Raw genomic sequence first — 16,382 nt, forward strand, 5'->3', positions numbered from 1 at the left:
TTCTAATCTGTATTTAGAGCTTTCTCCACAAAATATTAATTTCCCTCCTTATTATAATGGAAAGTGAATGCTTGTAATGCTTTGTGTCGCTTTGCGCCATGCCAGAAAAAACACTTTAGTAAATAACTCCCCAAGTTTTTAAGTTAATAGATGGGAGGAAAGCTGGTGTCGTCATTGGGCTGTGCACATTTACAACAGAACTTTGGCTCACTTCTGCTTCCTGCATCTCGGGGCACTCAGACCGGAAGTGAAGGGCGGAAGAGGCGGGCTAAAGCTGGAGGCCGGGGAGCTTGGGTGGGGCCATTAATGCTGCAGTTAATGAAGCATTCACCTGAGCTGAGAAGTCTAAGCTGGTGTCAGAGGGCGCTATGAAGTCCAGGAGTGAAGCATGATGGGACAAGGGGGCAGGGATGGTGGAAGGAGGAATGTGATGGGGTGAAAGGAAGTGAGAGAGCAGGGTGAGGTGCAAAGGTGAAAAGAGGAGGAAAAAACAGGTTCTGGCACTTACCCCTCGTGGAAGACAGGCACCCCGGGGTGGTGGATACAGACTTCCACGTCACTCTCAGCACCTTGATAGGACTAACAAAGAGACACTCTCACAACCAGCTGATGATCGAGTACCCCCCCCCCCCATCCTGTCTCCTGCCCCTGTTGGTCCCATGACTACCTCTCTGCTTTCTGTGACTGTCTCTCAACTCCCATTGTTGTCTCTCTGCTTCCTGTGGCTGTCTCTCAGCTTCCTGTGCTCTCTTTCCATTTCCTGTGACTGTCTCGCAGCTTCCTTTGCTGTGTCGCCATTCCTGTGACTGTCTCGCAGCTTCCTTTGCTGGCTCCTCATTTCAAGTGACTGCCTCTCAGCTTCCTTTGCTATCCCTCCATTATTGTGACTCTCTCTCAGCTTCCTTTGCTGTGTCGCCATTCCTGACTGTCCCTCAGCTGTCTTTGCTTCTGCATTCCTCTAAGTTCGTGCAAGCTTCCTTTGCTGTTTCCTCACTACCTGTGACTGTCTCCCAGCTCTCATTGCTGTCCATCTACTTCCTGTGACTGTCTCTCAGCTTCCTGTGCTCTCTTTCCATTTCCTGTGACTGTCTCTCAGCTTCCATTACTGTGTCGCCATTCTTGTGACTATCTCTCAGCTTCCATTACTGTGTCGCCATTCTTGTGACTATCTCTCAGCTTCCTTTTCTATTTCCCCACTTCCTGTGACTGTCTCTCAGCTCCCATGGCTGTCTACCCACTTCCTGTGAGTGTCTCTCAGCTTGCTCTGCTCTCTCCCAATTTCCTGTGATTGTCTCTCAATTCCCATTGCTGTCTCCCCAGTTCATGTGACTGTCTCTCAGCTACCATTGCTGTCTATCCACTTTCTGTGAGTGTCTCTCAGCTTCCTCTGCTCTCTCCCACTTCCTATGATTGTTTCTCAATTCCCATTGCTGTCTCCCCACTTCCTGTGATCGTCTCTCAGCTTCCTTTGCTGTCTCTCCACTTCCAGTGCCCATCTTTTTGCTGCAAGTAGTGGAGTGCACACAGTGCTCCCGCAGTGTCATACAGGCACAGCGGTGGCTGCTGCTTGGCCGGTCGCCCACACACCATAGTGACTGCCTGTGTGTGTGTACCAGTGTATTATACCTGGATTTTGCTGAGTGCCCATATGGAGTATGTGCCTGCAAATATCTGTACTTGTCTACATGCCTGGTTGTATCACTGTAGGCCTGTGATGGGCAAGTAACTCACCTCTCGGCACCCGGAGTTCTTACACGTGGTACCAACCACTACAGTGGTGCAGGAGTCCGCTGCAAGGAAAGGAAGCGGTCATTACTTATTTACATCTCTGTAGTGCTTAATTTGTAAAAAAGGTAAGTGCCAGGGCCCTTCTAATGTGACAACTGAGGCATGCACGACCCATTGCCCTGCCAGTGCTGACAGTGACAGTACCAACACAACTACTACAGACTATTCCAGGTCACCCAAAGCTATAAAAATGGCAAGGACAGTAAGTATTATTCCTTTTTAATGTATATTGAATTATTAAACACTGCTGCTGTGCTCATCTCAAAATTAGACATGCAGGGCCACCATGTGGTGGACTGTTGTTAGTGCAGACATTGAGGCACCGACACTAATGGGGGAAGCTACCCAAACTCATTGCCATTGTGGACATGAATGGCTCCTGCGGTTCGTACCAGTACCACCTGAACTGGTTCTCCTAAAGATGCAAGGATTCACACAGTGCATATGATGAGAACGCATTGATACCACATTATAGATGAGTATGTTGTCTGCAGCAGGAAGAAGACAGCATTTGGGATCCACTGCACCAGGCTTCAGATAAAACACTGCGGCTAATTTGATATTCACTGAAGAACTAATACAACCCCGGTAAAGGAGCTAAGGTGGATAGTTAGCAGTTTCAGCAACACTTTCTCTAGCTGTCCCGATATGATCAATGATGATGAGTATCATGATCACACTGTGGACTCAAATCAAATCAAAATTAACTTTATTCGGGTTTCAATATGGAAGCCACAAAAGTACAAATTTATACAGTAAAATACGCTAATTAAAAAAAGACGTTTTAAAAGTTCATAATATGTGTTAAAAATTTAGATCTCTAAATACTGTACAATACATTTGCTAGAGACTATGTTAAGACGGATTTTCAGAATGCTCATAAGTTCGTACGGTGTTTAAGGCACACTCTAAGGTAGTGTGCCACGGATCTTGAGACTAGAGGATTATCCAAGAACTGTAATGCCAGGAATGCTGGGTGACATCTTCTGGCCTTCATTGCTTTTAAGATTGGTAATATCCATCTCTTTCGGAATGGAGTGTAAAAGGTACAGAAGAAGAGAACATGGATTGTGGACTGGGATGAATTAGAGTCACAGGGGCACACTGTTGTAATATGTGTCCAGTTGTTTTGGGTGGGGAATGAAACCATGATGTGGAAAAGATTGAACCTGAAACGGGTTAGCAGTAACTTTTCAAAATGTGTCAGGTCTTCCTGTAGATATGGTTGTATGGATGGAACAGTTTGTATCATGAGGCTATGTTGTACCGACGGTTTACCTATTTCTGACATCAGTCTTAGTTGGTTTAAGTGGGACAGACATATCTTTTTTAGTTCCTTTTTTGCTATGTCTGTGACTGACTGTGGGTCATTAAAAAACCTCAGAAGGCCGATATCTGTGAGGAAGGTTTTTACGTAATGAAGCCACTTAATCTTTTCCATGTGCTCTAGGTTCATGCAGTCCTCGGTAATTGCTCTTGTGAGTGTGCATTCTTCCGTTGCCCATATTCTGCGCCATAGCATTATGGGTTGGATCTTGATAAGATCTGAGATGTATTCTAGTCCAAGTTCTAAGTGGCATCCAAAGGTGGTCGTACTCTTAGGGACTGCTAGTAAAAATTTGAGGAAGGTGTTTTCGATCTTTTGGATTTGTTCAGCATTTGCCGTTCCCCAAACTCCTGCTCCAAAGATGGCCGTGGTGATGCATTTTGCATTATAGATCTTTAACATCTCTGCCAGGGGTTTTTTCCCTAGGCGGAGAGAGAAGGCTTTTAGAGCGCCGACTGTTCGTATGAGCGATAGCTTGCGGGAGTTAATTGCATCTTTCCATTTGAACTCCTCGTCGATGGTGATTCCAAGATATGGGTAGGTTTTTGTTGTTTCGAGTGGTAAGTTATCTACTAAGATTGTTTTCGTCCTTTTCCCTTTACTGCCGACATGCATCACGAAAGTTTTCTTTATATTAACTTTCAGATTGAGGTTGGTCATGAAGGTACAGTAATTGTTTACAGCTTTTTGTAACTGTATTGGAGTTCGAGCAAGAATCACCGCATCGTCGGCGTATAGCAATGCTGGGATTGGTCGTCGTCCAGCTGTTGGAAAGTCTTTTGTACCCTGCAGCATTGCTTCCTCTAGTCCGTTAGTGTACAGCGTGAATAAGAAGGGGGCCAGTACACACCCCTGCCTGACCCCCTTCCGTATTGGGAAGCTGTCTGTAAGTTGTCCTTCCAGCCCGTATCTTACCTTGCCTGTAGCATCAGAATATAGCTCACGTAAAAAATCCACAATTGCAGGGTCAATCCCCATTTCCAGCATAATTAGCCAAAGTTTTGTATGTACCACACAGTCAAACGCTGCCATGAGGTCAACGTAGACCAGGTGGAGACTAGTTTTTTTAACGGTTGTGTATTTTGCGGCCAGTAGGGTTAAGTTCAGAACTTGGTCCACGGTGCTCAGGCCAGCCCTGAACCCGTATTGAAGGTCTGAAAGGACCCCGTGTTCCTGTTCCCTAGACCACTCCTGGAGACGTTCGAGAAGGATCCTTCCTGCCATCTTACCCACAGAGTCCAGAAGTGAGATGGGTCGGTAGCAAGAAGGACTGTCTCTGTTACCTTTCTTGAAGATGGGAATCAAGATTGATGTTGACCATGATTTAGGGAGATTGCTTTCCTTGGCTGCATTCAATACTTTTGTTAAAAGTGGGGACCAGAGGTCGGGGAGCAATTTGTAAAGGTCCATTGGAACGGAGTCTGGACCTGGCGCTTTTCCGTTTTTTGCTGAGTTAATGGCTTTCTGTATCTCGTTGATGGTAAAGTGTATATCTAACAGGTACTTCACTGATGGGAGCACAGGTCCAGTGGTTGGGACTCCGGTTTTTGCCTCTCCAAAGACTTCTGAAAAGTACATCACCCAGTCCTCCGCGTTAATTGCGATGTCTAAGGATGGACCCTCCTTATTCCCGGCTAGGAAAGGAGTCTTGACTATTCTCCAGAATGCTATATTGTCCTTTTGCAAACTACTATCTAAAAGCTGAGACCAGAGATTGAGTTGTATCTCTTTTTTCCGTTCTTTAAGTGCTTGCGCGTAAGTTTTCCGTAGTTTGGCTATCTCTTCCCTGTTTCGTTCTTTCTTTGCTAGGGCTTTCTTTAGGGTAGAATAGGCTTTTGTACACTTGGTGTTAAACCATCTTTTTCTTTGTGTGTTGTTTTGTTTTCTGGGCTTGGTTAATTCATTTCCTATGGTTTTCACTATTCTGTCATAGTCGTTCAGGATTTCGTCAGCGCCAGCTGAAGGACTTAGACAGTTTTCGATAAGTGACCTGCATTTTTCCACTATTCTTTTGGTAGTTAGTTCTTGATCTAGAATACCCCATTTTAGGGTGAAGCCATTCAACCTGTTTAGCGTGAGATTATCTTGTTGCAATAGAGTAAGGTGATCCTTTACTGGGTTCTTGTGGTGATCAGGTTCAAGGTATGTTAATTTGAGGGGATAGTGGTCGCTAAGTACGTTGTTAATCACTTCAAAGTGCTTTATACAATCTGCATTGATGGTAGAAACCAGGATATAGTCAATTAATGTTTGTGCCCCTCTTCCGTGAAAGGTTGACGTGAATGGGATTGTTGGTGACATAATCATATTCGCAAACCCTAAGTCTAACTCGAACATAGTGGCTTGTGTATTAGTTCCTTCTTCCGTATGTACAAAATGAGTTAGAGGGTTATCATGTTCATCAGTGATCCCACAGGTGGGTCCGTTACTTTGGCCGCAGATGTGTAAATTAAAGTCTCCTCCCCAGATTATTGAGTGTGTGATTTTTGCGAATTTGATTTTTTGCATGTTTATTACTTCTGTGATTTCACTTAGTGTTTTGTTTAGATCCACTAAGCTCATGTTGTTGTAAAAATTTATTATTGTATAAGAAATATGGATAGTTACTTTGATGTTGATTATTTGATAGTTCTGATGAAGAACTATAGGCGTTATTTCCTGACAGGGCCAAAGGTTCGAAATGTATATTGTTAGTCCACCTTTGCTTCTCCCTGATTGTGATTTTGTTGCTTTCGAGAAGTATGTTCTGTATCCCGCTAGGTGAACTGGGTCGTTCATCCATGTCTCCTGCAGACATATTAAATCATTTGTATGAGCCAGGTCCAAGAAGGCTTTTTCTTGGTGCTTGGTTGCAAGGCCCGCCACATTCCAGAACAACAGGTTCCGCTCAACTTTGTTTATATTGTCTATGAGATGGTTCTTAGGGGGGGCGGATTTTTCATGTGCCATTGAGTTTGGTTCGTCAACAATCTGATTTGTTTCAGGCAGTCGCTTTTTAAAAGGAGATAATGACAGATTCAGCAAACCCGGGACCAGATTACCATATTGTTGTCTGGTTTCAGTCTGACGGGCTCCGTTTGGGTTTCCCTGTTTTAAGGTGACGTCTTTTGTTCTTAACTGTGTTAAACATTGAGCTTTTCCTGTGGTATTTGTTTTAGAAACACTAGGTGACGAAAATGGTAACGTGATAGTTTTATGCGGGAGACTTGGGGAGTGGGGTTGAGATGGTGGTCAGTCGACCATATCTAGACAGCTGAAGTGGTTAAATGTCGGAATTCCCGACCATGGTTCATTATACGTTTGATGATGTGGTCTTCTGCCAAAATTCCAGTCACCTCGTTCGCTGTGTTTGTATCCCCAGTCCCCCTGCGGGTGGAACCTCTGGCTATTTCCTTGTCCCCTGTTTCCCTGGTGCCAGTTTCTTGGTCCTTGCTCGGGTTGGCTCCAGGACCAATTTGATGGCCAAGTGGGGTCCTCGGAGCGATGGGTTTGTCGGGGGTAGAAAAAGGATAGGCGTTTGACATTTATTCCTTCGTTATATTCTGGAGTATCCCAGGAACAAGTGTGATCGACTGCCCGTGGATTTTCGAAGTTTACGATTATGCAGTCTCCAGGGATTGTTTTTGGCTGGTGGCCAATCCACGAAACCCTTCTTACCGTGTTTATTCTGGAAATGTTGTTAGGGTGGTTGGGCCTGTTGATATTTAACCAGTATCGTACTTTGTTTAGTAGAGACCAGGTAGGTTCGTCTGAGTCTCTGCCTAGTTCGGGGACACCCGTTAATATGGCTACAAAAGGAGCTGCCTCTGGAGGGAGATTTACTACCTTTCTCCATCTCTTATTAGGTTGTCCTGTTTTGCTGTTGTGGGTCTGCGTTTGTTCAAGTCTTTGAGTATTTGCAGTAGGTGGATTGGGAGTTTTTTTTATCTGGTTAGCATTTGTTGAAGTGGAATCTGTGATTAGTTGGTTTTGAGTACCTGAAGTGAGGATTAAGTTATTTTGATCAGGCTTTGTTTTTACAGGGTTGGTTTGATTCGTGGATTTATTTTCTGGTTCTTTCGCTGTTTTCATTGTGGTTTTTGTGGAATTGGTGGTGACTGGTTTGTTAACTGTTTGTTTTGAAGGGTTGATTACATTTCTTTTTCCTGAGTCGATGGCGGCGCCTAGAGGAACAGGAAGATCGTTTTTCCTTAAGTTGGTGGTTGTTTTTGCGGAGGCTATTATTATGGCCACTTGTTTTTCTATTACTTCGAGACTTTTTTGTAAAGGTTGTAGTTGGTGTTTTATTATTTCCGAGATTTTGTTTAACAGAAATGTGTCAACTTTAGAGTGATTTGTGCTTTTTTCCGCACGAGGAATCGGTTTATCTTGACGGTTCTTGTTGGTGCTAAATCTGTTTGCGTGGTCTTCGACTGTAAGGACATCGGATAAGATGTTCTTAGAGGGTTCTGTAGTAACGATGTTCTGTTGAATTTGTTGGTTAGCATGTCGAACAATATCTGAGTTTGTGGCACTTATGTGTTCTGGACTGTTAGATCGTAATTGTAAGGGGTTCTGTTTTGGGATTGCTCCTTCCCTTATGCCTCTGAGTTCTGGCTGCGTTGAGTCATTGTTTGTTGGTTGTGGACTTGCAAAGATATCGGGGGTCTGTTCGAGGTCCTGTGATGATTGTGAGTTTGACAGTTGTGACAGTTGTGTGGTTACTGATAGGTCGACGGTATTTGGTAATGCGTGTATTTCGACGTTTGTATCTATGGTTGACTTATTTAAGGGTATCGCATTTGGAGTTTGAGCCTGTGCCAAGATACCCATCGATGAGCGCCGTGCTTGATCTAGCTCATATGAGACACGGCGGTCGATCAACAGTACTGTTTTATCTATGGTTTCATTTACTTTATGTAAGAATTGTTCGATTGGACCGACAGTAGTTGTTATGTTTTTTTTCATGGTTTTGCTTCTAGAGCCTCTCGTGGTCATTGTATGTTAGATGACCAGGTATAGTACAGAGGGTGGAACTTGTGTTAGTAATGATTCGATAGGAGGAGTGCTTATACTTTTATTTTATTTTCTTATTGAGGAGCCTTTCCTCAGTGTTTTACCTTTGCTTCGTTGTTAGGGGGGTGCGCCCGGCCCGGTCTCCTCCGGTCTGTGGACTCATGGTTCTAATAAAGTGATCATACAGCAGGTATGATTGTCAGATCCATTTATGGCATGCCCCAAGATGTTAGTTCTAACATCTGATGGACCAACAAGACTTTGCGTAGACTATCGAGTGACAAACTCGACTCGGTTCACAGTTTGCCTCACGTTATACAAATACTGCTCCATATATAAATACATTGAAGTAATTTGTTTTGAAATGTATAATTATATATTCTTAAAGTTCCCTACAGTTCACTTAATTCACCAGTTTGATACAGATAATGGTTCTAACTCACATTTAAGAATAGATACAAACCAGCAGTAAACACCTTGGGGCTATTCCATTGTATTAGCCAAGGGTGCTGCTAAGCTCCACAACATAGATATCTAAACTCTGCGCACAGCTCTATGGGTGTAATATAATTTGTAACTCTGTACTCTAACTCCCAGTAGGCCCTCTACCTGTCACAGGTAGATGACTGTCATTGCTCTATGTTTTTTCCAACTAACTCCTAACACTGACCTCTTTGTACAGAGGTGCCCCACTGCTCCTGACTAAGCTATTGGGTCAAGCCCTTCTCCTATCCCTGCACTGATCTCTCTGGAAGGATTCTCATTCACCTGCACTTATTCTTACTCACCAAACAAACCCCTTATCCAGCACGTCAGCTCTTACCGGGTTTCCCCGTCTGCTCTTCGGCGCCCAGGTCCAGCTTCTGCAGACTCTGCTCCAGGGACTTGGACACTTTCATCGACAGGTTCTGCTTCGGTTCATCGGATCTGGAACCAAAATGGATAATATTCAGTAGAGGTGAGTGCTGGTACTGAGTGCTGCACTCCTCCAGACCTACCAATCTCAGGAGCTTCCAGAGCTGGGCTGTGGAAGGATTTTAGACACCCCCAGAAGCCCCCCTAGTGATCTGCCAAACGTTCCTCCTTGTATCTCTGAGATTCACACTAGCTCAGTCTTACACATCTAACCAAACTCCCAAAGAACACTTCAATGCCACTGGGGCTTATAACAATTCATGAACCATTTTTGTCTGTTAGTGGTGGTTCTAAAGGAGATTTGAAAGCAGGATTAGTAGCCAATGCTCCATTTACTAGTGCACTGGGCCAGCGCCTCTGGGCGAAACAGGATAACATTTGAAGACATTGGTGGAGGCTTGGGAAGTCTCCCCCAAATGCAGAAAATCAACAGTAAAGAGCCAATGTTTTAGAATTTGCAATCTGCACCTGTCTAGCATCAGGCAGTCTTCTTGTCAGTTCCGGATGCAAGTAATAGGTACTGCCAGGCTCCACATGCTCAGTAGGAAGAGCCAACTTAAACATGCCCATGGGAAAAGATGTGGTAGGTTTCACATGCTTATCAGCTTCTACACACACACACACAGGAGCATGCAAAGTCACATGTACACACACACACAGGTGCACGTAAAGTCACATGTTCACACAAAGGTGCATGCAAAGTTACGTCCACACACACACAGGTGCACACAAAGTCATATGTACACATACACCCAGGTGCAAGCAAAGTCGCATTCACACACAGGTGCATGCAAAGTTACACACAGACATGTACAGATGTATGCAAAGTCACATGTACACACACACAGGTGCATACAAAGTCACATGTACATAAATATGCAGGTGTAGGCAAAGTCACATGTACACATACACACAGGTGCAAGCAAAGTCACATTCACACACAGGTGCATGCAAAGTTACACACAGACATGCACAGATGTACGCAAAGTCACATGTACACGCACACAGGTGCATACAAAGTCACATGTACACAAATATGCAGGTGCACGCAAAGTCACATGTACACATACACACAGGTGCAAGCAAAGTCACATTCACACACAGGTGCATGCAAAGTTACACACAGACACGCATAGATGTACGCAAAGTCACATCTACACACACACACAGGTGCATACAAAGTCACATGTACACAAATATGCAGGTGCAGGCAAAGTCACATGTACACACACACAGGTGCAAGCAAAGTCACATTCACACACAGGTGCATGCAAAGTTACACACAGACAGGCACAGATGTACGCAAAGTCACATGTGCACACACACACAGGTGCATACAAACTCACATGTACACAAATATGCAGGTGCACGCAAAGTCACATGTACACATACACACAGGTGCAAGCAAAGTTACATTCACACACAGGTGCATGCAAAGTTACACACAGACAAGCACAGATGTACGCAAAGTCACATGTACACACACACACAGGTGCATACAAAGTCACATGTACACAAATATGCAGGTGCCCACAAAGTCACATGCACACACACACACACAAAGACTCATTTGTTCTCTCACTCACTGCCACCCCTCTGCCTTACCTACCAACCTCTATAGCCTTAGAATTACAATTGGGACGCACAGCTCTTGCACAGCCATCTGTGGGCACAAACATGACTGGTGATCTTTGCCACCATTGCCACACACTCCTCACCCTGTCCTATGAAGAGGCGCATGTGGTAAATTCAAATATTACAAATCCGCAGGACCCAAAGTATAAGATGCAAGGGGAGAGATGTGGGGGCAGAAGAGAGCACATGTGCATCCTTCAGGAAGAGGAAATACTCATCATCCTTGACCGACTGTGAAAATGACCCTTAAGATGCCCGGTCCCTTTCCATGGGTCATACTGGATAGGTACACACACGTCTCCCCACAAATGCAAAACGAGCACCAAGGGACGAGCCGTCATGGAGACCACTGACACCGGGGCAGGTATCTAGGAAGATCCTGGCAGCAAAACATATTTACTTCTGGCGGCATAACCCCACCACCTTGAAGGGAACATTTTAGGCCAGGAGGTGGTGCAACAAAGAAGGGAGACATTGGACTGTGAGAGACCAGTTGCTGTGTAAGGCCCTGATGACTGCTTCAAGACACACAGCCCAGCAGTCTGTGACCTCTTCCTCTGCATAAGGCTTTCGGGCCAATCACAAGCAAGAAAGGAAAGACACTCAAGAATCAGAATGTCTGAGATCCAAAAGATATCCTTTGCAGAGATTTGTTGCAGAATTTCCACAGTCTGTTAGAATAAATTTTGTACTTGATAGTATGTGCTCAGGTCTGATGGCAGGAGATCGCCTGCCCTGGGATGTTGTGGATGCAGAAGTGGAAGACATGTTAAAAAGAGCCTGTGCAGACTTTAATATTGATTTGTGAACCATTCCACATCCAGCTTGTGCATCAGAGTCCCTTACAAGAGAGTTTAAGGCTCTGTTTGAGTGCAGAAAACAGAGGACCGCAGGAGTCTCATAGTTAGGATGGATAACAAGCATTTGCAATGCAATAGGTCTCGCATTAGGAAAGTTTGAGCTATTGGTCTTGTAAATGACAATTGTTTTATTTATGTGTTGGTTTTGAAAATAGCTAAATTAATAGCTTTGTCATTTACAATGCCAATAGTTATAACTTTCGCAAATGTGACACCTATAACCTGGGGTTGCGCTGAATGATGCTGTGGTGGTGCTGAGTGGTGCTGTGGTGGTGCTGAGTGATGCTGTGGTGGTGCTGAGTGGTGCTGTGGTGGTGCTGAGTGGTGCTGTGGTGGTGCTGAGTGGTTCTGTGGTGGTGCTGAGTGGTGCTGTGGTGGTGCTGAGTGGTGCTGTGGTGGTGCTGAGTGATGCTGTGGTGGTGCTGAGTGGTGCTGTGGTGGTGCTGAGTGGTGCTGTGGTGGTGCTGAGTGGTGCTGTGGTGGTGCTGAGTGATAATGTGGTGGTGCTGAGTGATAATGTGGTGGTGCTGAGTGATGCTGGGGTAGTGCTGAGTGGTGCTGTGGTGGTGCTGTGTGATGCTGGGGTGGCGCTGAGTGATGCTGTGGTGGTGCTGAGTGGTGCTGTGGTGGTGCTGAGTGGTGCTGTGGTGGTGCTGAGTGATGCAGGGGTGGCGCTGAGTGATGCTGGGGTGGCGCTGAGTGATGCTGTGGTGGTGCTGAGTGGTGCTGTGGTGGTGCTGAGTGATGCTGGGGTGGTGCTGAGTGATGCTGTGGTAGTGCTGAGTGGTGCTGTGGTGGTGCTGAGTGATGCTGTGGTGGTGCTGAGTGATAATGTGGTGGTGCTGAGTGATAATGTGGTGGTGCTGAGTGATGCTGTGGTGGTGCTGAAAAAATGTGTCCAGCACCCGAGCTTAATGTTGTGTCTGCCGTCTTTAGTTATTTCAAAAATATTCGCTATTAAAATGGGATCATAGGCGGTGCAGTTCCAATGTTTATAAACATAAAACAATATCCTGTGTTGGACAACTGTAGGGTTTGCAGCGTCGTGCCAGAGGACAGAAATAATTACCCACAGTCAAAGTATAACAGATGAACAGTTGGCAAAGGTCCATCAGAGCTCACATAACTGTAGCATGACTCGAAGCTCCCAGGGCCGCCAAGGAATGAGTTGTTAGGACCAGCAAGTGAGAAAGGGTTTCGCATGCTTTACTACAGTGGAGAAGTGTGGCTCAGGGGTTAGAGGCGGCAGACCTGGAGCTTGAGTTCGGCCCTGGACCAGGGTTCAATTCCCCGCCTCGGCGGGTCTTGGGCTCAATAATTCCACGGACTCGTTAATTCTCGCTCTGGTGCCTTCTTGACTCACGGGTTCACACTCTGCGACTCTGGGCAATAGCTTGCTTAATCTCCACATCGGCCCCTCACGGTGGGATGCCTGGCTTTCACCTTGTGGATACCCTGCCAGGGTTATCTCACAGGGGAATACCAGGACGGGTTCCCTAAGCAAGCGCGGAGATGCCCCAGGGTAAGTCATGCGCTATATAAGCTTCATACATTTACATTTATTTACAAGGCTGCACCACACCAGCATGAAATGAACAGGGAAAACACTTTCCAGAACAGCAAAAAAAAAGTGTTGGACACATTATTTTAGCTCAGTGGAAAAACTGAACTTACATATGATACTGTATGCAGTGGAAGATAATAGGAGCGACCGTTTGTGCCACACAACATTTTAACTATATAGTCAAAAATAAGTCTAAAAGTGTATAACAATTCCGAATCGGAAACAACCTGGTCAAACTCGCTTCCTACATATGTACAGGTCAGTCCATATTTAGCTTACATGGAGTACAGCCAACAGACACCAACCAAGTGTGGCAGAGAATGAAGGCGAGAATGTGGTAGCATAACATGCTCTTGGCATTGCTGTGGGGAGGGGGAGGAGAAATGAGAGACACGGCTGCCAAGCCAGGGTGTGGCATAACGGCTAGAGCGGTCGCTTTTGAAGCTGGGGAACAGAGTTTGAGTCTCGGCGGGAGGGTCAAGATCCTGTGAATCTGGGTAAATCACTTAATCTCTCCATGCATAAAAATGAATCTGTCTGTGTGCACTGAAACTGGCTCATCATGTAAAGCGCTCCGATACCATCAAGCCGAGTTTGCGTTATATTAAAGTGAAGAAAAACACATGAGACTGAGTTCAAACACATGCACTTGTGTTGAGCGTGGGGGCAAAAGGACGGCCGTATGCGCTAGCATAACATGCTCTTGGCATTGCTGTGGGGAGGGGGAGGGGAAATGCGAGACACGGCCGCCAAGACAGGATGTGGCAAGTAAGGACCGAGTATGAAGGGAGAGTACTTGCTAGAAACATGCACTCGTATCTATTTTGGTCCAAAAAAATATATACATTATACCTTAATTACATATTTATTTTCCACATTTAGAAAATGCAAGCTTTTAAACTGCTGTGAGGGGGCAGCGGGTAGGAATACCCTCAGGGCACTTCCAAGCGTGCTTTTATAATATCTTTTTGTGGGTGTGCTGTTGCTGCATCGTGATCTCAGCTGCGATGTTGTTACAGTCCAGGAATGCAGAGCAAATGGCTACCACTGTCTGTCTGTAAGCAGTAAGACATATGCAGCTGACCCATGAAGTAATCGGGCTGAAGGCTCTCAGCAGGGCAAATAGTGTGCTCCTTGGCAAATGAAATAGTTGTGTTTGGCTTTAGCAGGGTAATGTAGGTGCCCTAGGACTCCTTCTGTGAAGTGCTTTGTTTGTGTAAATCACCGGGGCAAGGAGGGGAAGTAGGAAACAAGCTCTTGGCATTGCTGTGGGGAGGGGGTGAAGAGAAATGCACGGCCTGGCGGCCGTAAAAGTGAAGTGAATAATTAGGAGAAATGCCTGCCTGAGGCCGAGCGCACGCTGGGGGAAGCTTCAGATGCCAGTGGGAGGGAGGCTGATTGCTTTGATGTGGACGCACAGATGGTGCCAGTGGGGGAAAAGCGCGTGCTTGTTCACGTGAACTGTTGAAAATCCGCCGCATTGGTTTGACAATTATTTTGCCCACTAAAATTCGATCCTATGCTCCACCTAAAAAGGTCTGATACTTTTAGTATAGGTGCTCAACTGCATCCTCCTCAATGTATCGTCCCCCCCCACAAACACACAACAGAAACCTGGGACCTCCTCAACGCCACCTCTTCAGACATCGCCTTGTTCACGGAACCCTGGACACTGCTCAAAATCGTTGCACAATTAAACATCGCTCACCAGCCCACGATTAATACTTTTCATAATTTGAAATTTATCCACAAATTTAGTGAATTTAGTCATCAAATTTTGATTCCTTAGTCTCTTTTCAAACAGTCGCAGTATTTCTTCCCTTTCTAACGACAGACTTATCTAGAACAGGAACCTCACACTAGCATATCCGGGTGAGAAGAGGCAGCGATAGCACTAGCTACGCGGGAGGAGTCACGCCACAGGTATTGAGAGATAGTCCACTGATCGCGAGCGGAGTATTCCATTTCTAGTATAATACTAAAACTTTCCTCATCTCCCGGCAGTTAGGCACCTTCCACTATGCCCCTGACCCGAAGAAGTGCGCACACGCATTTCACCAGGTACGTGGATATAACATATATCACTCTATGCCACCGTTCCCACGAACGCCACGGATGTGACATCTACATACAGTTGCTTCAAGCCTCTAAACCCAATTTGCCCCCACTATTACGGTCAAATATAGACATCATTTTTTGGATTAAAACAATGGCTATTCGCGCCACAGCGGCCGACCTGCCGACATTGATAAGTGAGACACCACAGTTGCCTCAAATACACGCTAGCAACCACGCGCTCACAATCAAACTAGCGCACTAATAACCGCTGCCTTACAAAAGCAGTTATACAACCCACTTAATACGTCACAAACATAGCTCACAGCCTTTATTTTCACGAGGCCAGTAACTTTAACAACCACCCTTCGCCAGCATGCTGTCACCATCACCAGGCATGAGAATGAAAGAGTTGAAACCATTTAGGAGTGTGAACCTTTGCTAAAGTATTGCCACTTTAAAGCTGTTTAGAATCTATTTAGATTTTAACTTGTTCATTGTATGTACACATGTGTTGTGTCTACATCCCTCTACCCCCGTTTGTTTTGTAAGTAAATCTTTCTCTACAGGTACAATGCGACCATGGACTGACTAAAAACAGGTCATATTTTTTCACTTATTTTCACTTGCACTGGTCCTGAAGAAAGCCCACCGACCTTTATAGGTATCGAGGCTGAAACATGTAGACCGTTTTTTAATACACACCATACAGTGTGCTTGAATTCCTAACCATTCCAAAGCGGCACAACATTCAATTGCCCTCGCTCACTTGGGCTACCCGAATCCAGACTCAATGAAGTCATGTATCTGCCTGTCCGGGTATTTTAACTCACTTCCCTAGCACCTCACTATCCACGATCACTACTGTTTTAACCAAGAGTAAATCCTCCAGGCGGATGGTGCATGAACACTGACCCAAGGATTATGCACACACGTGTATAAAAGCGGGGAGACAACATATACCGCTACGAACATCCAGAATACACATGCATGAGGGTCTTTTAACTTGTGAGACACCACATACCTACCTGCATACCCTGGTTATGCATGACAAGTGATCCATCCCACATGATTTATTGATTAACAAAAGGAAACTGAACGGATCAGCACTCTGCCTCCCCCTTTTGATTTTTTGTTCCTTACTATCAGACAACAGTCAAGAAATCTTATTAACTATATAAGTCACTTTAATCAATAGGTCTTGAATCAGGTATGATGGATGAAGTGTCAGCTGCTGCCTTCT

The 16,382-nt window shown here is 45.3% G+C and overlaps 1 protein-coding gene across 1 annotated transcript in view; it reads right to left on the bottom strand.

The window, feature by feature from the left end:
• The window catches only part of LOC147718324 (cysteine and histidine-rich domain-containing protein 1-like), a 63,612-nt gene that overhangs the window by 18,482 nt on the left and 28,748 nt on the right, over nt 1–16,382 (bottom strand). The window contains exons 5-7 of the mRNA XM_086966697.1: nt 8,934–9,037; nt 1,732–1,790; nt 509–579 (exon numbers count right to left, since the gene is read on the bottom strand). Of these exons, the coding sequence (XP_086822823.1) occupies nt 509–579; nt 1,732–1,790; nt 8,934–9,037 (234 nt within the window). The remainder of the gene's footprint in view (nt 1–508; nt 580–1,731; nt 1,791–8,933; nt 9,038–16,382) is intronic.

Source organism: Lissotriton vulgaris, chromosome 4_1 (genome assembly GCF_964263255.1).
Source record: "Lissotriton vulgaris chromosome 4_1, aLisVul1.2, whole genome shotgun sequence".
Lineage (NCBI taxonomy): Eukaryota > Metazoa > Chordata > Amphibia > Caudata > Salamandridae > Lissotriton > Lissotriton vulgaris.